Below are 18,071 nucleotides of genomic sequence, written 5' to 3' on the forward strand. Positions count from 1 at the left end.
TTACCCACTGTGAACTTTCAAAGCAAATTGAAAACCTGGATTTTTTTACTTTTTTTTCGGAATCTGAAAAATAGTTTAAGGTGATCAGTTCCAGATTTTTATTCACCAAGTTTCTGCCACTAAATCCAACCAGAGTTGTTCCAGCCTGAGGGAGCAGAAAGTTGCCAAAACAAGAAGAAATCAAGTAAAGCAACTTGATTCCTTCAACTAGAGCAGATACTTCACCAAGTGTAGAAAATTCATATTCGCTTTGTTTCATGTTCTTCTGCAACAAAATGATAAAAATCCTCTTGAAGAGCTGGATGAAAACCTTTTCATTCAGAAGCTTTCACATCAAGTCCTGCATTTTCAATTAGCTTTATAAATTGCTTTTGTGATATATTCCTGCTCACAAATATGAAAGTGTCTTCAACATCACAGAAAAAAAAAATTGATTATAAGGTAATGCTGCAATCAGACACCTGGGAACCAAATTCTAACGGGGAGTCCCATCCATCTCAGAAGTTACTTACACAATTTCTCTAAATGCCAACACTAAATGGAAGGGATAAAACCAGACAGGACAGTTGTGTCAAGCAAGCTGGTGGTACTGATGCCAAGTTTTTGAGAGGCTGCACTATTCAATACAGGACAAAAGAGACCCTTGCAAATTAATTGTAACTTAAAATTTAAAAAAATCAATTCCTGCTTCAGCAGGGCGGAAACCCGTCTGCACAACCCCGAATATTAATTAAAGTGACTGCTGAAAGGGCAAAACAGTTACTAACAAGATTATTTGGACTAGGTGGAATTTAACCAATTGATGGATTAGTTCCGACTTTGCCACCTGCTAGACAATTATCTGCAGAGCATCCCAATCAATGCTGGAAACACAAGTCGATAGTGCAGGAATCTACTGAAAACCACGCCTGCAGCTGAAGGCAGATCACAAAGAAAAACAGTTTGCTTACAGTCTAATCAGTCTAATTTTTAAAATCACTCCTTGTTGTGCCAACCAGTTATGTATCTTCCTCTCCCTGAGTTTAGGAAGAGAAGCTGCAAAGTACAGAAAATCTGGGAGCTGGCCACTTTCCATCAGCAGAGTTTTCACAAGAACTGGGGAGGTGGAAAGAAGGGGGTGAAAATAATAGAAGGTTTTCCCTTGACCTCAGTGAGGCTGTACCTCATTCTCAGCCCCTTGCTCTAGCCCCTTACCCGACAGAGCGTTCACTGCAGCTGTTTTTTGTTTACAGCAGGGCTGAAAAAGGAATTCTTCCTCATTAAAAAAGTTAGAAAGCAACTCCGTTAGTGTCAAATCCCTGGGAACACCAACCCGTGTTCAAGTAAGGTTCAGGATAAAACTGGATGCTTTCCAACCAACCCTCCTCCCAGGAGCAAAACAGTGACAAAGGAAGTTCTTTAATATCCATGTGTGGCTACACTTCCATCTACATGTCCTTTGGGGATTTGCTGTGAGCAATAACCTTCTTGTCTTAGTTACAGTTTGAAGGGAGAAAAATGTCCCAATACAGCAGGGGTTGTTCTAGTAAGGTTATCAACGGTTGCATAAAGTAAAATAAAAATCAGTGGGACTCTGTCCATTATAAATAGAGTAACAAAATGTAAGTAGCAAGGCAGAGTCAAACTTGGGAAGTGTCAAATAGAAGAGAAGATCACTCAACTGAGCACCTGGTCCTTTTTTCAATCCTCAGCAGCACTGCCCCATTCCCAACCTAGTGAGGAATCAGTGAGTCACAGAGGGGTAACCCATTCACATTTGTCACAGTTTACAGGAGCTGATGCCTTTTGCATTATGTGTACCCCAAAGCCTTACAGCTTGTGTTCAGATCTCAAATAAGTCCCAAGAGAGGTAGGATCAAGGTATTTCTATCTCCCCAAAAGAATAGCCTGTTTGAAGGATTTTATGTGATGGGGAGGACAGAGTGGTCATGTCTAATTATGGCTTGACAAGGCACTAAGTGGCTTTAAAGTTAGGCTAAAATACAACTCCTGGTATGGTTTGTAGTTCAATGGCTAATCAGGAAATAATAATAATAATAATAATAGTAATAATATATATATATAATCCCCTTTAGTGGAGTCAAAGTCTAATCTAGTTGTGTTAAGTGAGCAGTGTGACCATGAAAAAGGACATATGCATAATATGGACAGCCAGGAGTGGCTCATAGATGATTAATAATATTTCTGACCAGTAAAGACACAATTCAGTTGATTTTAGTTACCTGGCTAATTGCCAGACAGCTTCTGAAGGGGCGGTTTCTAAAGAACTACAAACTGCAGCATTAGTAAGTTCTGTGGCTCAAAAGAAGAGGTCTAATTCAGTCAGAATGGGAGAACTGGAGTAGATATGTTAAGCCTATTTTTTGTCCATCATTTGCTTCTCACCACAAAAGTGCTTGGAGCATGCACTTTTGAGTGTGAGCAGACTGTATTCCTATCAACAATGTGACTTCCTTAAAAACAGAGCATTATTTATTTTACCAGCCTGTTCTGTACAAAAATACAGTAGTTTCTCCAACTGCAGCACTCATTCTTCACTTATGAGGCATAACGGCACAAAATTCAGAGGAAAAAATAATCTCTACTGTTATTTATTTCTTCATTTCCTGCAGTTTTATTTTTGCCATGGTAGAAGCACAGTGATACATTCTAAAATGCTCACAGCCCTTCAGCATTTAGACATCATCTAATAGATTCAGAAGCAGATCATACACCACATGAAAAAGGAGGAAACATTTTCACTTTTTTCCCCCCACAGACTAATTGCCTGAACAAAAAGAGATGGGGGGAAGAGAAAGAGACCAAAGAGTTTCCCAGATCATCCATCTGTTACCATTCCCCAAGCCTCTTCCCAGGAAAAGGCTTGATGAAACATACTAGCATTACATCATGCTTCAAAAGCGGTAACATCCGAGCTCAGGAGAATTCAAGTACTAACTACTTATGTCTCTTTAATTATTAAATCCAGTTCAGTCAGCTAGACTGCACATTAATTATCTTCAGATACCAGCTGCAGTTGAACTAGCCTCAGTAAAGCACAGAGCAAGCACAGAGTTGCTTCTCCAGTGCTGGTTTTGCACTATCCACTCACAGGTGTAATATGTTAATGCAAAAGTCCTCACAAATTAACCCAAAAGGTCACAAATGCATCTGAGGAAGAGGTCTTTGGGAGCTCATGCCATCAAGATAACCAAACCCATTGCATGCAACCTCGTAAGAAGTACAGACACCTGCTAAGAGTGACAGTGATTTTCCAATCAGCAGCCACCTTTTTATCTTTCAACATAGGAAGATTCAGTCCCAGAGTGTAAAGTCAGCTGTGTGCTAGACCAGGTATGAGATGCAGGTATTCTGAGGAAAAACAAGTTAAATACACACATTTTGTTGTGCAATAGTAACTTAAAAGCACAAACAGCTTTAGGATGGTAGAAGCATTGAGGAAGGAAAGTCAATGAAAAGATGAACAATGCACATTAGAGATTCACTGCATTGTTTTAATTCATCTGAATCATAGTTCCTTTGAATGCAGCCTTTCAACTTCTTAACTGCAAACTGTTTTACACATTACCATAAACACTTGGGAAACCTTTCTTTTCTTTTTCTACTTGTGCATTTTGAGCAAAAGCCTGCATGAGCCTCAGAAGTGAAAGGAACCCCAACAAACTGCTCAGCAGTTTGACACTTCATTTCTATTTGTCCAAGATACAGAGGGCAAGAAAAAAATCAGCTCAATGTCAACTTTGAGAGCACAGCGCTTCTTCTCCATGAGGTTTCCAGAGCACTTCAGGTGCAGGGTTTGTCTCTCCACCAGCATACACCAATAATAAACTATTCACTTATGCTGGTTTTGGCTGGAAGAGTTAATTTTCTTCACAGTAGCTGGTATGGGGCTGTGTTTTGGATTTGTGCTGAAAACAGCATTGAAAATATAAAGATATTTTCATTATTCAGAGCAGTGCTTGCATGGAGTCAAGGCCTTTTCTGCTCCTCACCATACCCACAGTGAGTGAGCTGGGGGTGCACAAGGAGCTGGGAGGGGACACAGCCAGGGCAGATGACCCCAACTGCCCACAGGGATAGTCCAGACCACATGGCATGCTCTGCATGTAAAGCTGGGGGAAGAAGAAACAAGAGTAGACCATTCAGAGAGATGGTGTTTGTCTTCCCAAGTGGCTGTTGTACCTAATGGAGCCTGGCCTTCCTGGAGAAGGCTGAGCATCTGTCTGCCCAAGGGAAGCAGTGCATGAATTTCTTGTTTTGCCTTGCTTGTAAGTGCAGCTTTAGCTTTACTTAGGAAACTGTCACAATCCATGAGTTATCTCATTTAACTCCCAGTTTTCAACCCCTCCTGTTGGGGGAAGGTGAGCAAGCGGCTGTGTGGGGCTGAGCTGCCAAGATGGGCTTAAACTCTGACATCACTTTACAAAATATTGTTGCAAGGCAACAAACATGTATGTTTAATAAACCACTTATGCAAGATTATTTTGTTAAACTCATGAGATTTTTATATCGCTAAGAGTTTCAACTTGCTTCTCCCAACATATTCTGCTCTTGGCTTGCTCTGGCTGCATGTATTGTATTTTGTTCATCTTTGTGGGAGAGTGCTTTTCAGGGCTACCTCTATATTATTGCAGTGGCCTTCAAGATACCCTCTGCCTCCTCTGCCTTCCTTTGTTTTCTTATAAACTGCTCCACAAACAGCTGAGAGATCTTAAAGTGTCTCTTAAAACCTGACACTAGAATTCTGGTTAAGCTTGCCAAGATTCCTGTGTTAACAACCCTGTTTTATTCAGGTAGGTACAGATTTTTCCATGCCTCCGCCCCTTACACACTCTATTTATTTAGCTCTTTTATGCAGATTCCTGTACCTTTCACAATGGATTGTGACTCACTTCAAAACCTCTCTCCTTTTCCTTCCCCCTCTCCACACCACGGCTGACAATATTTACTCAGTTTCTTTAGAACCTCTAAAAAGCATGAATTCTAATGTTTGAAGTTGGATCACTTTTGATTAATTAAATATATATTATGGTGGTGCCAGCAGCATGACTATAATTAAAGCTGTATTGCAGTTTTTTTTTAAATTTTAATCAAAAGCTCTGATTTTCAAGTGATCCCCCACTCCTATATGTGCCTGCTCCCTCCCTCTCTTGCTCCATGTCTCTCCTCTCCCCCATCTGTGCTTGCTTCTGCACACACGCTCACCTGCCCATGTTCTCTCACACCTGCACTCCCAAGTGCTCCTGCTCTGTGGAGAATCCTCCTCACCTGCCAGAAGGGCAGGAGGCCAAGGGCATCCCTTTGAAAAGCAGCCCCCAGCAGCCACTTCCCTGGTCCCTCCCAGGGCAGCCGTAATGCCAAGACAGAAGATGAAACCACGCTATGGAGAGAGGGAAAGGGCTGAGTCTGAACACATGGGCTAACCACACCATGAAGGCAAACTCAGAGTGCTTCAGCCCCTTGGACAGACAACGTGCCCATCACCAAAGAGGCACCTCCACAGCCAGCAGTTCTGTATTTTACTGACCTAAAATACACACTTGGCTGTTTGAGACATCACAAACACAAAGATGTCCCATTTTTCAGCTGCAGTGACAGCCACATTACTTGGAGCCTCCTTCCTTTCTCCAAGTGCTCCAAATAAATCAAGAACAAAGCACTGAACATGCAGTGCTGCCCTTTACTCAAAGCTCTTCCTTCTCCTGACACTGCACAGCTTACCATAACCAACTACCACGCCTTTTGCAAAATCCAAGTGAAAATCCAGCAGAAATTTTGAGGTTTAAAAGAAACATTTTATAGAGACAGAGTAAACAGGTGGCTAATGAAAGCAAGCAGAAAATCCCTGAACATCCTTAGCATAATCCAAACACGGCTACTGTAAACACATCCTAGAAAACCTAGCTCTCCAAACAGGATTCCTGTGAGAGGAGCTCACACAGCCTCACTTGAGCAGAAAGCTGCTCTGCTGTGGATGCAGCTGTGGGCCAGAGCCTGTCTAATGTCTCAGGTCACTCAAGGGACACCATCAGCATCAAACCAGGCCAATGATAACAGGTTTTTAAAGTCATTTTAAATATTGGTTCCCCAAACATGAATCAGCAATGCCTTTGTTGTCACATGGTCATGTACTTTAGAAACCGTTCTAAAAATCTTTCTGAACAGCACACCACAGGAAGACAAGCAGGTAGAGAAAGGGAAGAATAATGCAGGCCTGAAGTTTACTGTTGCAGTGATTCCATTTTGGATAAAAGAACTCTATAGAATGAAAACCTTCAAGTAAATAGCTACTCTTGACAGTCTGCACCAACAGGGGCCCATATTGTGGAAGAAGCAACAACTAAAGACAAAACCCAAGAAATATTTGTTTGCAAATAATCAGCATTTCATTGGCACTGTAGGTAAGTTACCTCTTAGTCAATTACAAAAAGTACCTTCAATATAATCTTTTAAAACGTGTCCCTCAATTTATACTGTAGTTTTGCAACGCGTTTTTTAGAAGTCCACACATATTTTTCAGGAAAAAACAGAGTCCTTAAAATTACATCACTAGAAAGACAGCTAATCCCTCCAGGTTCCAATCGCGACATCTTCCACATTGGAATGTTGTAGCAAACTAAGCCCATGATAAATTTAAAGCCTTGCCTTGAAAGGGAACCTTGGTAAGACTACATGATTAATTCCAAAGTGCTTTAAAAATGCTTGTTGAAACAGTAAATTCATTTTTATGGATGAAATACAGATGTTACCTAAGTAGTATCTGGGGCTGGACGAGAGCTGAGAATTGAAGTCATCTAAGCTGGTAAGGTTTTCTCACTTGCAACACCTTAATTTCTTCCTTGACTACTCACCTCTTGAGCAAATGACTCTGCTTTCTTCCGCAGGTTCTTTTCCAGCTCAAAGTTTTCATGAAGCTCTTCATATTCCTCTACTGCCAGCACAGACACTGTTTATAAGAATAAAACAAGATCAGAAGGAAAAGTGGAACAGATCAAAAGAAGAAGTACTGTTTGATTTACCCAGATAAGCTGCTATTCCCTAGTACCATGAATCCTTGACTGACAGCATGACCTAGTTTTACATTTCCATATACAGTTGTCTTTGCAATATTTGTCCTAAACCTCACCATATATATGCACAATTAATAATCTTCTGAACAGAGTAATACTTCTCCTCTTCAGACTCAAAATCTCCAGTAATAGGCATCAAGTGCCACAGACCATATTTTGCTTCTCTTTGCCTCAGAAGAGCTTTGCTGAATCTATCAAAGATTATGTTATTATTGAGGAATCTGTATTTGTTTACCTGCTTTGGATATGAGCAGAACAGTATTTAAAGGTAGGTACAGTAAGTGGTAATTTAGACAGTGGGATATACATCCCAGCATACCTGACTTTCAAAGTGATGCTAACTTAAAAAAGCAAATTAAAAAAAAAAAAACAACCACACACACAAAAACTACCCAACAAACAAGCCACATACTTAGAAAGACTTAATATAAAGTCATCAGCTCTGACTAAAATGTACTGAGAGCACAGCTCCAACACAGTGCCACATAAACAAAAGATACAGGAGGTATTGAATTCTTTGGTAGCTCATTTCAAGCATACAAAAAAACCTTGCTTTAATTTAACCCTTCCTTCCAATAAACAGGCAAACGGGAAACAAGGGGTTGTTCTTTCAACGCTTAGAAAAAAGAAAAATATTTCAGAAAATTTTCATCTGCCATATTATCCCATCAAAAGTTTCAAGCTAATCTGTTTAATCAACTGTTCTGAAGCTTGGTGTTGTAAGAGCCTTCAAGTACTGCCTGCCATAGGTTTAAGAAATGAAGACACGTGGAAAGGGTAAGAGATTGGCACCTGGAGAAAGCTTCCAGGAGATGCCCTACTATATCTCAGCCAGACCCATTGTCTTCCACTTCAGGAAAATGGGAATGAGGCTTTTTACCAAACAATTTTTAGTTTCTTAAGGCTTAGTAAGCAACAAGAGGAAAGGGCAGAGTAATCCAAGGCAGTAAAATCTTTTCCCTCTCCTCTGAATTTCTTTGGGATCAACTATTATTCATGTAGAAGCACTCACCTTCATTAAGCAAAAGCTTTCCTTTTCTGAGACAGATCTCTTTTTAGACTTTCCCTGGCCTGGTTTTACCTCTCTTCTCTTTCCAGTAAAGGAAAATTTTTGATTTTCTTCCATAACTTGGAAATCTTATTTCTCACATTCTAGCACTCCTGCCTTTCTCATCATCCTCTGAACATAAAGCAAGTTGTGTGCAAGACCTTGGACACTCAAAATTAGAAGCTGCATCCCAGCTAAAAGGAAGACTGGTGTAATAATTTAGGAAAAGAGGAGATTAAGGTTCAAACCCCACCTCTAAAGAGGACTATGCCCCTGCCCTAGTTTGTCACTTGTGCCACACAGGAAAAGGTTTTCCTGTTCTCACATAACACCTGCTATTTACATTGTCACATTTTCCTGGCGTACAGAGAGTCTGGAACAGTCCATGAGTTGATGCAGTGCCTGCAGCACTAAGGTCGAGTGTCAGATCTGGACCACAGTCACTGATCTGTAACCAACTCCTTGTACTGCAACAGAAAAGCTCTGCAGCCTCTGCAAAGGGTGGTAGAGAACCTGCTGAGACTACACACCTCTGTTACATTTCTCCAACAGTTTTTGCTGCTTATTAACTTCAGTTGTCAAAACAGCCTTTTCTTCTTTCAACTTATTTACCTAGAAAAGTATAAAGAACACATCAAAACCAAGAGCATTTTATTTAATGGCATAAGGCATACAGCACATACATAATGCAAGCAGTATTTGGCTGTCAGTAGCTCTGTTTCCTAGGCTTGGCTTGGGGTTTCCAGTGGGATGGAAAGCATTTTTACTCCACCTTACAGATGTTATAACAGATGTCATAGAAGAGTTATGGACTAATCCTCCCACAGCATGTTTCAGTCACAGCTGCAAATATATGATCTTCAGAACCTTTAAGGATCAGATGCCATAGCACCTGGTTGGAAAGTTACTTGACAGTTTGCATTTTAATATAGTCAGACTCCTGTTTTGTTTGGTTTTTTCCCTGGGCTCTGTTTATTGTCCAAGTGCTGTCAGCTGTGTCTTTCTGAATGCAAGTGTTGCACAGACAGGAAGAGCCACTAAGTCCTGATCTGCATCAGTACATGGCTTATCCAGTTCTCAAGCAGGAATGAAACTCTGCTGGCTTGAAAAGCCAATTTGCTGGTCTAATTATCATGACACAGCACTGCCAATGGCTAAACTTAAGGATACACTCAATGAAGTAGCACCAGTGATTAAACTACATGTCCTACAAAAGTATTTTTTACTTATCTGTGGGTTTAAGGAAATAGAAAAAAATCCCTGCAGGCTGTGATAGATGAGGGGCTGTCAGGAAGGGGAGGTGACAGCTGTAATATGGGCGTTAGAACAGCTCAAACAGCTAAGGAGAAGTCATGTACCAGGGGGAGACTGGACTGTGACACAGAGGGTCCCTTCCAGGGACATGCCCTAAGAGATCCATCCCTGGCAGGACTTGAGATTAGACAGTATTCAATTAACTTCACAACTGAGTGTTTTTAGCAAAATATGCTACAGAAAGTACCGACTCCACGCTAACATGGTCTCGCCCTCCATGGTACAATACATACTTCTTCAATTATTTCTGCAAGTTTGCACCTCAGGTTTTCCAGTTCAATGGCCAAGGTCTTCTTTTCCTCATGAACAGATACAATTTGATCTCGCAGCTCTATGGTTTGAGGAAGGAAATGAAGAATATATTTTATTCAAAAAACAACAACAAAGGAAATGTCATAGCAATGCAAGTTGAGTATGAAACACCTGAACTACGTATCAAGCATCAGTTGTAATCAAGGAACATCCTCAATAATTTATGAGCTTTGCATAAGTGTCAAGTAACAGATCTATAACTGGGCCACAGTTTCGGATTTACTCTATTGAGGTAAGCTCCTTGCTCAGTCTTGCTGTCTTTATTTGCATTTTGAATGATTCATTTCCTGATATAACAGGGGCAATCCTGACACCACAGAGGGTCCTCAGCCCTGCTCTTGAGACTGTCACATCACAGAGACTCTGGGATAGAGCAGTGGAAAGCAATTTTTAAGAAGCATCCTTTAAAACAAATTAATGCACTTCAATTCTTTTTGGATCGTGAATTTTTGTCACAAGGGAAATAAACAAAACAACAGGCAGTTAATACTTGGGAGGTTTTCACAGAAGAAATTGTCCTGAACAGCTGCCAATTTATACTCTTTGTAACATTATGTGAACAGAGTCAGAATATAACCTTTACTGATGGAAGAGCTAATGCTTGTAATTTTCCCCTCAGAATTTTTGCTCCTTAATTATTAAAATATGAAATAAATTAAATTCACAATGGAATAAAACATTTGATTATAATCACTTCTTAACAGGAGATCAGTTTGCATACATAATATATCAAGGTTTAGGTTAACATAAAATCACCACAAAAATCAAAATTTATTGATACATATTAGCTTTCAGTAAGTGCTCTCATTCCCCACCTGCTTCCCGTATTTCACAGCACTGCTGTTCATTGAATACCAGCCATGAGTTGAAAAAATTGTGGCTAATCAATTGCAGATGATGATGACATGCTGGATGTCATTCTGTTTGGTCTCACATCTTGAAAATGTCCATTCTACACCAGCATCCCCCCTCTCAGTTCTGGAGCCTCAGATTTATTGTCCTCTAAATTAAAAACATACACTTTCTAAAGTAAATAAAAAGACCTGCTTTCACAGAAGATTCTTGATACACATTGTCCATTTTACAGATTTGCGCTCTCAAGAGAAATTAGTGGAGAAAAAGTCTCACTGAAATTTATAGGACTTGGATTAATTGTGGTTTTACAATACATGTATCAACCTCGCTATGCAGAGAAGAAAGCATATCCACATACCAGAGTACTTAAACATCATTTGTTGCTCCAAGTCAGAATAAAAAAAAAAAGAGTGAAAGCCTTCTTTGTAAGAAGTTAAACACTTAATCTCTCTTTCCACAAAATCCAGAATGTGGGCGTTCCCCTTTTTTGGATACTATGACACAACAATACAAAAAAATCATGATGATTTCATCACTGGGATGAGAAGTTAGGCTGATTTTGGACAATGGAAATATTAACTGCCTTTCAAAAAAGAACCAGAAATTTCTGACAAAAAAAAAAAAAAAAAAAAAAAAAGAAAGAAAAGCTCAGATCTCTCTTATCAATCTATTTCCATGTTCTTCAGCTTTGCTGTTTTACCCAGTACAACAGTCTCTCTCTAGGCTGCTTGCTTGGTAACAGCTCTGGAACATGAATGAAGTTTGTGCATACAAAGGTACGTAACAGAAACAGAGAGTTTTGTCTGACAAGCTCTGAAATAATGACAGTTGAAGGTGACCTTGTCCTTCCGCTCAACTTTCATTCTGTTAGCGGTTTTAGGAAATGTTTCCTTGACTGATTCGGTAACATTGAACTCTCTTAGCTGGGTAGATCTCATTTTCCTATTGCATTTAATTTCCTCTGCATGCTGTATATCCCCCACCATTTATGTTACACACTACCAGCCCACCATATTTTCACTCATTCCTGGAAATCCTTTGATTCTGGCCACTCCCAGAAGCTGACTTGGAACCAGATCAATCTCTGCTCCGAACCAACACTGCTGTTCTTCAGACAACTTCTGCCTTGCACAGTGGTGTAGGATCAGCAACAATGCTCACCTTTTATTTGCTGCTGACAGTGCACAGAACTGCATGATCCAGAGGTAGCTTCTGTATCCGTGGATGATTCATCCTCATCGATGTTAATCTCTTCAGTGATAATTTCCGGCCCCAGTTTGGCCATACAAAGCATACTAATTCTTTTCAAGGTTTTATTTTCTTTGTTCAGCTGAAAGGTGAGAAGTACAAACAGTAAGAAGCCAGTTAGTTCTGTCTTTAAGATACTGGGCAAGGGAAAAAAAGTCAACTGTTTTTTGTCCTTTATCATTAAAAGGTCTATCAAACAAAGAAGACAAAAGTAACATTAGATTAAGTTCCATTCAACATTAGAATGGTCTGAAGACGGGGTGCTTGTCCACTTTTTCCTCTGAAAGGCTTGAATTCAACATGATGCTTTATCCATGACCTTTTTTCCTCTCTAGTACTTCTGTTTAATAAATACTGTGTAGGTTTAAATCAATCAAATCAACTATCAAGCTAACTTAATGCTACACATGCTTTGTGATAGCTGTTTCAGCTCCCCACCTTTACACATGCACAAGGGGTCCCAACTGAATGACCTGAAGAAGAGTTTGTGCCCCTGAAAGCTCATGTGGTTTTCCAAGCTGGATCAATTGGTTAAATAAAAAATCTTCCCTTCTCCTATACCCTATTTTGCTTATAAACTATAAATACTACCACTACTACATTCCTAATCACAACAGAATTATCTCAAAATTCTTTTATTACTGTAGAGTCAACATGCACAAGATGAGAGCCATCTCATGAACCAAATCTTTATGGGTCAGAAACCGCTTTGGGCTGGATGCTTAAACACGACTGGTTGGTGGATGGTACAGAAGAGATTTTAGAAGGCATCTCTGTCTTGATCAGGAAAAACTGAACAGGAGTCACTGCAAATGTCTAATTCTCATCATTTCTTTCACTGTCCTGCATCCAGACACCCCACAGCAGCAGTTCTCTGCAGGTGCAGCACAGCCCCAGGGCTGTTCAGCTAAATGTCAGGGTGACTGCCCACCCACAAGCCAAGCATTCCTTGTGCTCAGGTTTAAGAATGAGACTCAATTTTCTACTAATGACACACCACATGCCCGAGTCAACACGGATGTCAGAAGCCCAATATCAAAGAAAACACACACTGTACAGTTCATCTGACCCCGAATTTTTAACTAAGCAATCTTTGATCCCCCTTATCCTCAGCCCTTCAGCTAGGGGAGATTTAGCCAAGAATTCCTTGTCTTGTTCCCAAAGAATGAAAGTGAGCAAGTGGGGAGAGTGGTGTGAGGACCCCCACATGGTGCAGTGAGCTCACGGCCAAACAGCCCCGGGGAGCAAAGCGAGTCTTTGAACTGCCCTTGTACGCGCATTACAGGCAAAGTGCAGGGAAGACAAGTCGCATAAATGTGTTCATTTTCTTACTTATATGCTGATTGTCTATCTTATGAATTCTAATATAGTGTCATTATGCAAACAATTAAGTAAATACCTCCAGAAAGTACATTGCTAATGCATCTAAATTAAAGTGATTTCTTGCGGGTGTGATTTTTACCATATCTAAGGATGTACTTTGGGCAGAGAATGGGGAGGGAGGGGAAAAAAAAAAAAAAAGAAAAAAAAAAAAGGCAGTCAGCATTGCTAATGAAATTTGGTTCAAAATTGCTGTAATCCATTTTCTGATGAAGTGGCTCAGATGCATTTTACACAACCAAAAATATATAAGAGAGATAAAAACATTCTTTAATAATAATGCACTTCTGATGAGATGGAATATAGAAAATTACACACTTGCTAAATTCATCAGACTAGACGCAATCAACAGAGCAGTGGAGGTCACCTTTCCCCTGCCCTTGCTTTGCTTTCATAAACAATCACCTGAAATGTAATGCAGTGGTTGACTTTTTCCATTTGATTTAGACACTGAAATGCTCATTATTGTTTTCACACAGAGGAGTTCTGAAACTTATTTTCCATTTAACCTAAATGCATATGAAAACTAGAGATCAGGATGCTAGTCCATGAAAATAGAAACTACATTAAAATGGGTATTTTTTTTCTTCAAAGGTAGGAATGGTATTTTGCATCTCGCATCTGGCTATTAGTGTTTTGCCACTTCCAAACTACTTCACAGCTCCACAAGATTATACAGGAACATATATGGGTCATGCATACAATCTCAAGTTTGAAATAAATAAACAGATAAACAGGTGAATAAACAGATCAGAAAAACAGCATCATCATAATTCCTCTCACCTTAGAAGCCAAAGCCTCAGCACTTTCACGGCATGTCTTCTCAATTTCAAGATGGTTCTGAATACAGTTCACTTCCTCAATAACCATGTGAGAAACTAAGGGAAGAGTTCAAAAATTAGTCAATATTTTCCTGAGATTGACACATGCCTCCCATGATCAGAAATAGCATCTCTTCTTCTGCTAACTTTCATTGCAAGCATTTCAAACACAGGGAAGGACACAGATAATCTCCATAGACAGGAATTGTTCTGAGCATTGAATATTTGGGTTGTTTCTTTAAGCAATTCTCTCAAACCATGTTTGCAGCATTAGAGGGGCAACTGCAGAACTGAGTATAAACCTAGGAAGTAGAAGACCAGCAGCAGCCTCCTTGACCATCCTCATTCATCATCTTTATTTCACTAACACTTGAGGAATCAGAATGACACCTTTAGGATAATCCCTTAAGATTGCCATCACAACATCTTCAGAAGTCTGGAACCCCTGTATTTTCAAACAGCAAGATTAACTCGGATGTATTACAAAGTTTCTTTTCACTTTCTGGGCTGTGTCTTATTCGAAACCTCTCTGTGCTTGAGCAGGCCCTAAAATGAGCACCAGAGTCTCACCTACCTTCATTGTTCACAACACAGATTCCAAAACACTCACAAAATGTTCCCTGAGACCAGGGCTGACTGCAGCTGGAATGCACGGCCGTACATGTGATGTCACAGCTGGAGGAACAGGAGACACATCTGTCCTCTGCACTTAGAGAATCCCTGTTACAATTGTGGATACACACCACTCTATCAAAAACAGGCAAAAGAGTGACCAAAAAGTTCTGGGAAAAATCTTGTTTTGTTACATAGGAGACCAATATGAATCAGGAAGAATTTAAAAGTAAGGATACATTTTGTCTTGCAATTCCACTCAACTTCCAGCAGTATCTATGTACTTTAGTAGTGTTCACAGTCTAAGGGACAGGTTTAAGGTTGCACAGTGGAGCAAAGCAGAGAACCCAAGAATAGTTTTCCATTTCTCAGGCTCATCAATGCAATTCCCCCTTGGCTCCTGTCACCCTCATCCAACCCTAAACAGCAGCCTGGACCCTAATTCTGCATGGCACAAATTCCTCCTCAGCCCAGTGTCAGGATTTCAATGCACAGAAAAGAACTACTTGCAGCTGAACAACACTTTGGGGCAGGAACAAGGCTGGAAAATACAGAGTATTTTTTTCTAGTATTTCCCTTCCTTTCCATCAAGGTAAGCTTTAAAACCTAGGGATTTTATACCACTGGGTAGAGTGGTATAAAATTTCCCACTTCCAAGAGTTTTGACCAAAGACTGAAGAGAGAGATTTAAGCTCTCTTTGATATACAGAGGTCATTTTATTGTCTACAAAACAGGACTTCATGATAGAAAAAAGAAGGCCATTAACAAATGTTATTTATGCAGCTTTATACTTAATATCAACTGAAGTTTTCATTATTGAAGTCTTGTTGTAGAGGAAACCAGCAATACATTGGTTTGCTGAGGAGCTGCAGGAAACATACAAAATCTACAAAAACAGAAAAGGCACGGCAGTGAATTGATAAATCTTGGTCTAGAAACTATATCCACATGAAGTCTTCCACCAGCAGAGCAACCAGACCTCTTTCTTTGATTGTCTTTTTATTTCTATTTCTCCTGACTATGGAGAAATTACCTGCTCCAAATGTGCCGTACCAGCTGCTACATTTAATTTGAGAGGAAAAGTTTCAGGTAGTACATCTCCTCCCTATCTCTTTCTGGTTTTATTCTACTGAGCCCTAGAAGCTTTGAGAAGTGAGATGTTTTGGGCTGGATGAGGGAGCAGTGGAGATGCAGAGCTGCTCTCATTTTGCAGACAGGAATCTAAGGGCCTCAAGCAAGGCTAAAGTTAGGAAACAAGGATCGGGCTCTCATGGCAGAACTAGGGATTACTCTTGGTTCATTTAAACTTAATTAACCTGCAATTATGATTAACTCAGGGGAAAAAAGTCTTTCCAAATTAAATACAAAAAATATATTATTTCCTAAGTCTGTCTAAAGTTCTTATTATGTTAATATTAATATTCATAAAGAAGCACTAAGTGGCCTGAAACGTCTCTAACCTTGACAGTTTTTTTCAGGGGTAATAATAATCCGCAGCAAATGCAGGCCAACCAAAAACCACTTAACTAATTAGTAGTTGCAGTCACCGAGAAAACATGAATCAACACTGTTATTACAAGTGGCACATTTGAGTGGCATCTAATTATGACTTGATGAGCACGATACTTGCATTATCAACATTACTACTGCATCCCATCAGGGACTAAAAGCCGCTGATGGCATTGACTGCGAGAAACTCCCCCTCAATGGTACTGCAGCACCCAACAATCTCCTTGGCAGGGGCACCCTCACTAAATGACATGTTAAGCATAATTACTGGTAGACATTGTAAATAAACAGGATTGGAAGTGAAAATTGTACCAAGTGCATAAGACACAATCTGACACATTGGAAGTGGCAGCCTTAATTGAGAGTTTCTTTGACTGCTCAAGATCATTTCAACTGCATTTCTCGGAGGACAGTGATTATAACTGTGGAGACAGACGGCATAATGGTATCAGCACTGCTGACAGAGCAGTGAATTAAATTGTATCTGCTGTTGTGTGAAAGCCTTGATGAGAGGTACAGATCCTTAGTGGTCTTATCATTATAACACAATGGTCATGTTGTCATCAACCTTGCTGGCTCCAATTGAAAAGAAATGATTGTGTGTTGAAGCTTTCCCCCCCACCACCACCTTCTATCTCTTGTGCTCAATAGAACCAATTTTCAGAGAGCTATGAAATCACGCAATAGGGCCTAAAATGCAGCTGCTTGGCATACAAACGGGGCCCCATTAAACTGGAATCACACACAATATGTGTTTATGCCAGGAGAACAAATAGAAGCTGAGTACAGGCCAAGTTTATTCACAGACACAAAGCCAATGTAGCTCTTCATCAATATAATTGCCTTTTATATTGTCGTTTAAATAATGGGCTCTATTATTGCTTTAAAATCCTAATATTCCTGGCATTTTATCACTATGTTTACAAGGTATGTCCTTTAAAAATGTGAAAGGAAGATAAAAGAAACCTATAAAATCTTACAACATCAAATACTACCTCAAATTTTAAGTCTTAACTACTTGACATTTTCTGCCACACTCCAGTATTCCTCATATCATAACAAAAACAAAACAGGCAGCCATTTTTCCAGAGGAATTATACTTCTTAGAGAACATTCTTCCCTCACAGAACAGTTACCTAAGATCATTCAAGGCAGCAGACAACTCCTGTTGATTTCAGATTATCTTCCATAATTGTATCACACAAACTATTATAAAACAGAAGTGAGCAAATTCCTCTATTAACACAGTCACACAAAAGTACAGACCATGTGATTTCCTTCTCCTGCATTAACTTCATCCACATTTCTGATGCTTCATCGTGCAGTTCACTGTACTGGCACAAACCAGACATAACAGACCACAATCCCATTGTAATTGTCTCTTCTAAGGAGCTATTCCACTAGGATACTTCCACTCCCATTAGATGTGCTTTGTTGCTTCCAGACACCATACGGTTTCAATAGAACCATTACCATAAAAGTGTAAAACTGAATATTGATGTTCTCACAGCCCAGACGAGACAGAACTTGCTCTATAAATTACCAATGAGAACAGTTCATCCTAAAAATCTTTCCAGGTGTGTCTATGCTTAAAATAGTATTAATCTTTCATGAAAAAAAAAAAAATTGCCATTATTATTATTATTATGAATCTAAGAAACAGCATCAAATCCCACTCACTTCAGGCATGCATCATTCCAAAAGTCACTTGCAGAATCCAGGTGAGAAAGAGCCACATTTGCACTACTTTATTTTCGCCTCTTTGCACCTTGAGTACAGCATTTGTACTCTCTACCTGTGCCAGAGAGTACAAATGCTGTGACAGTATTTATTCTGACTGTGGGCAAAGTCTCACTGGATTTAGCTCCTTAAACCCAGCTTTCAAGGAGAAACAGCAAGTG

The 18,071-nt window shown here is 39.8% G+C and overlaps 1 protein-coding gene across 2 annotated transcripts in view; it reads right to left on the reverse strand.

The window, feature by feature from the left end:
- Positions 1-18,071, reverse strand: part of SHTN1 (shootin 1) — a 53,116-nt gene that overhangs the window by 21,449 nt on the left and 13,596 nt on the right. For both annotated transcript variants that reach the window (XM_058841805.1, XM_058841804.1), the window contains exons 4-8: positions 14,011-14,105; positions 11,761-11,929; positions 9,666-9,763; positions 8,649-8,730; positions 6,852-6,946 (exon numbers count right to left, since the gene is read on the reverse strand). In XM_058841805.1, the coding sequence (XP_058697788.1) occupies positions 6,852-6,946; positions 8,649-8,730; positions 9,666-9,763; positions 11,761-11,929; positions 14,011-14,105 (539 nt within the window). The remainder of the gene's footprint in view (positions 1-6,851; positions 6,947-8,648; positions 8,731-9,665; positions 9,764-11,760; positions 11,930-14,010; positions 14,106-18,071) is intronic.

This window comes from Poecile atricapillus, chromosome 6 (genome assembly GCF_030490865.1).
Source record: "Poecile atricapillus isolate bPoeAtr1 chromosome 6, bPoeAtr1.hap1, whole genome shotgun sequence".
Classification (NCBI taxonomy): Eukaryota; Metazoa; Chordata; class Aves; order Passeriformes; family Paridae; genus Poecile; species Poecile atricapillus.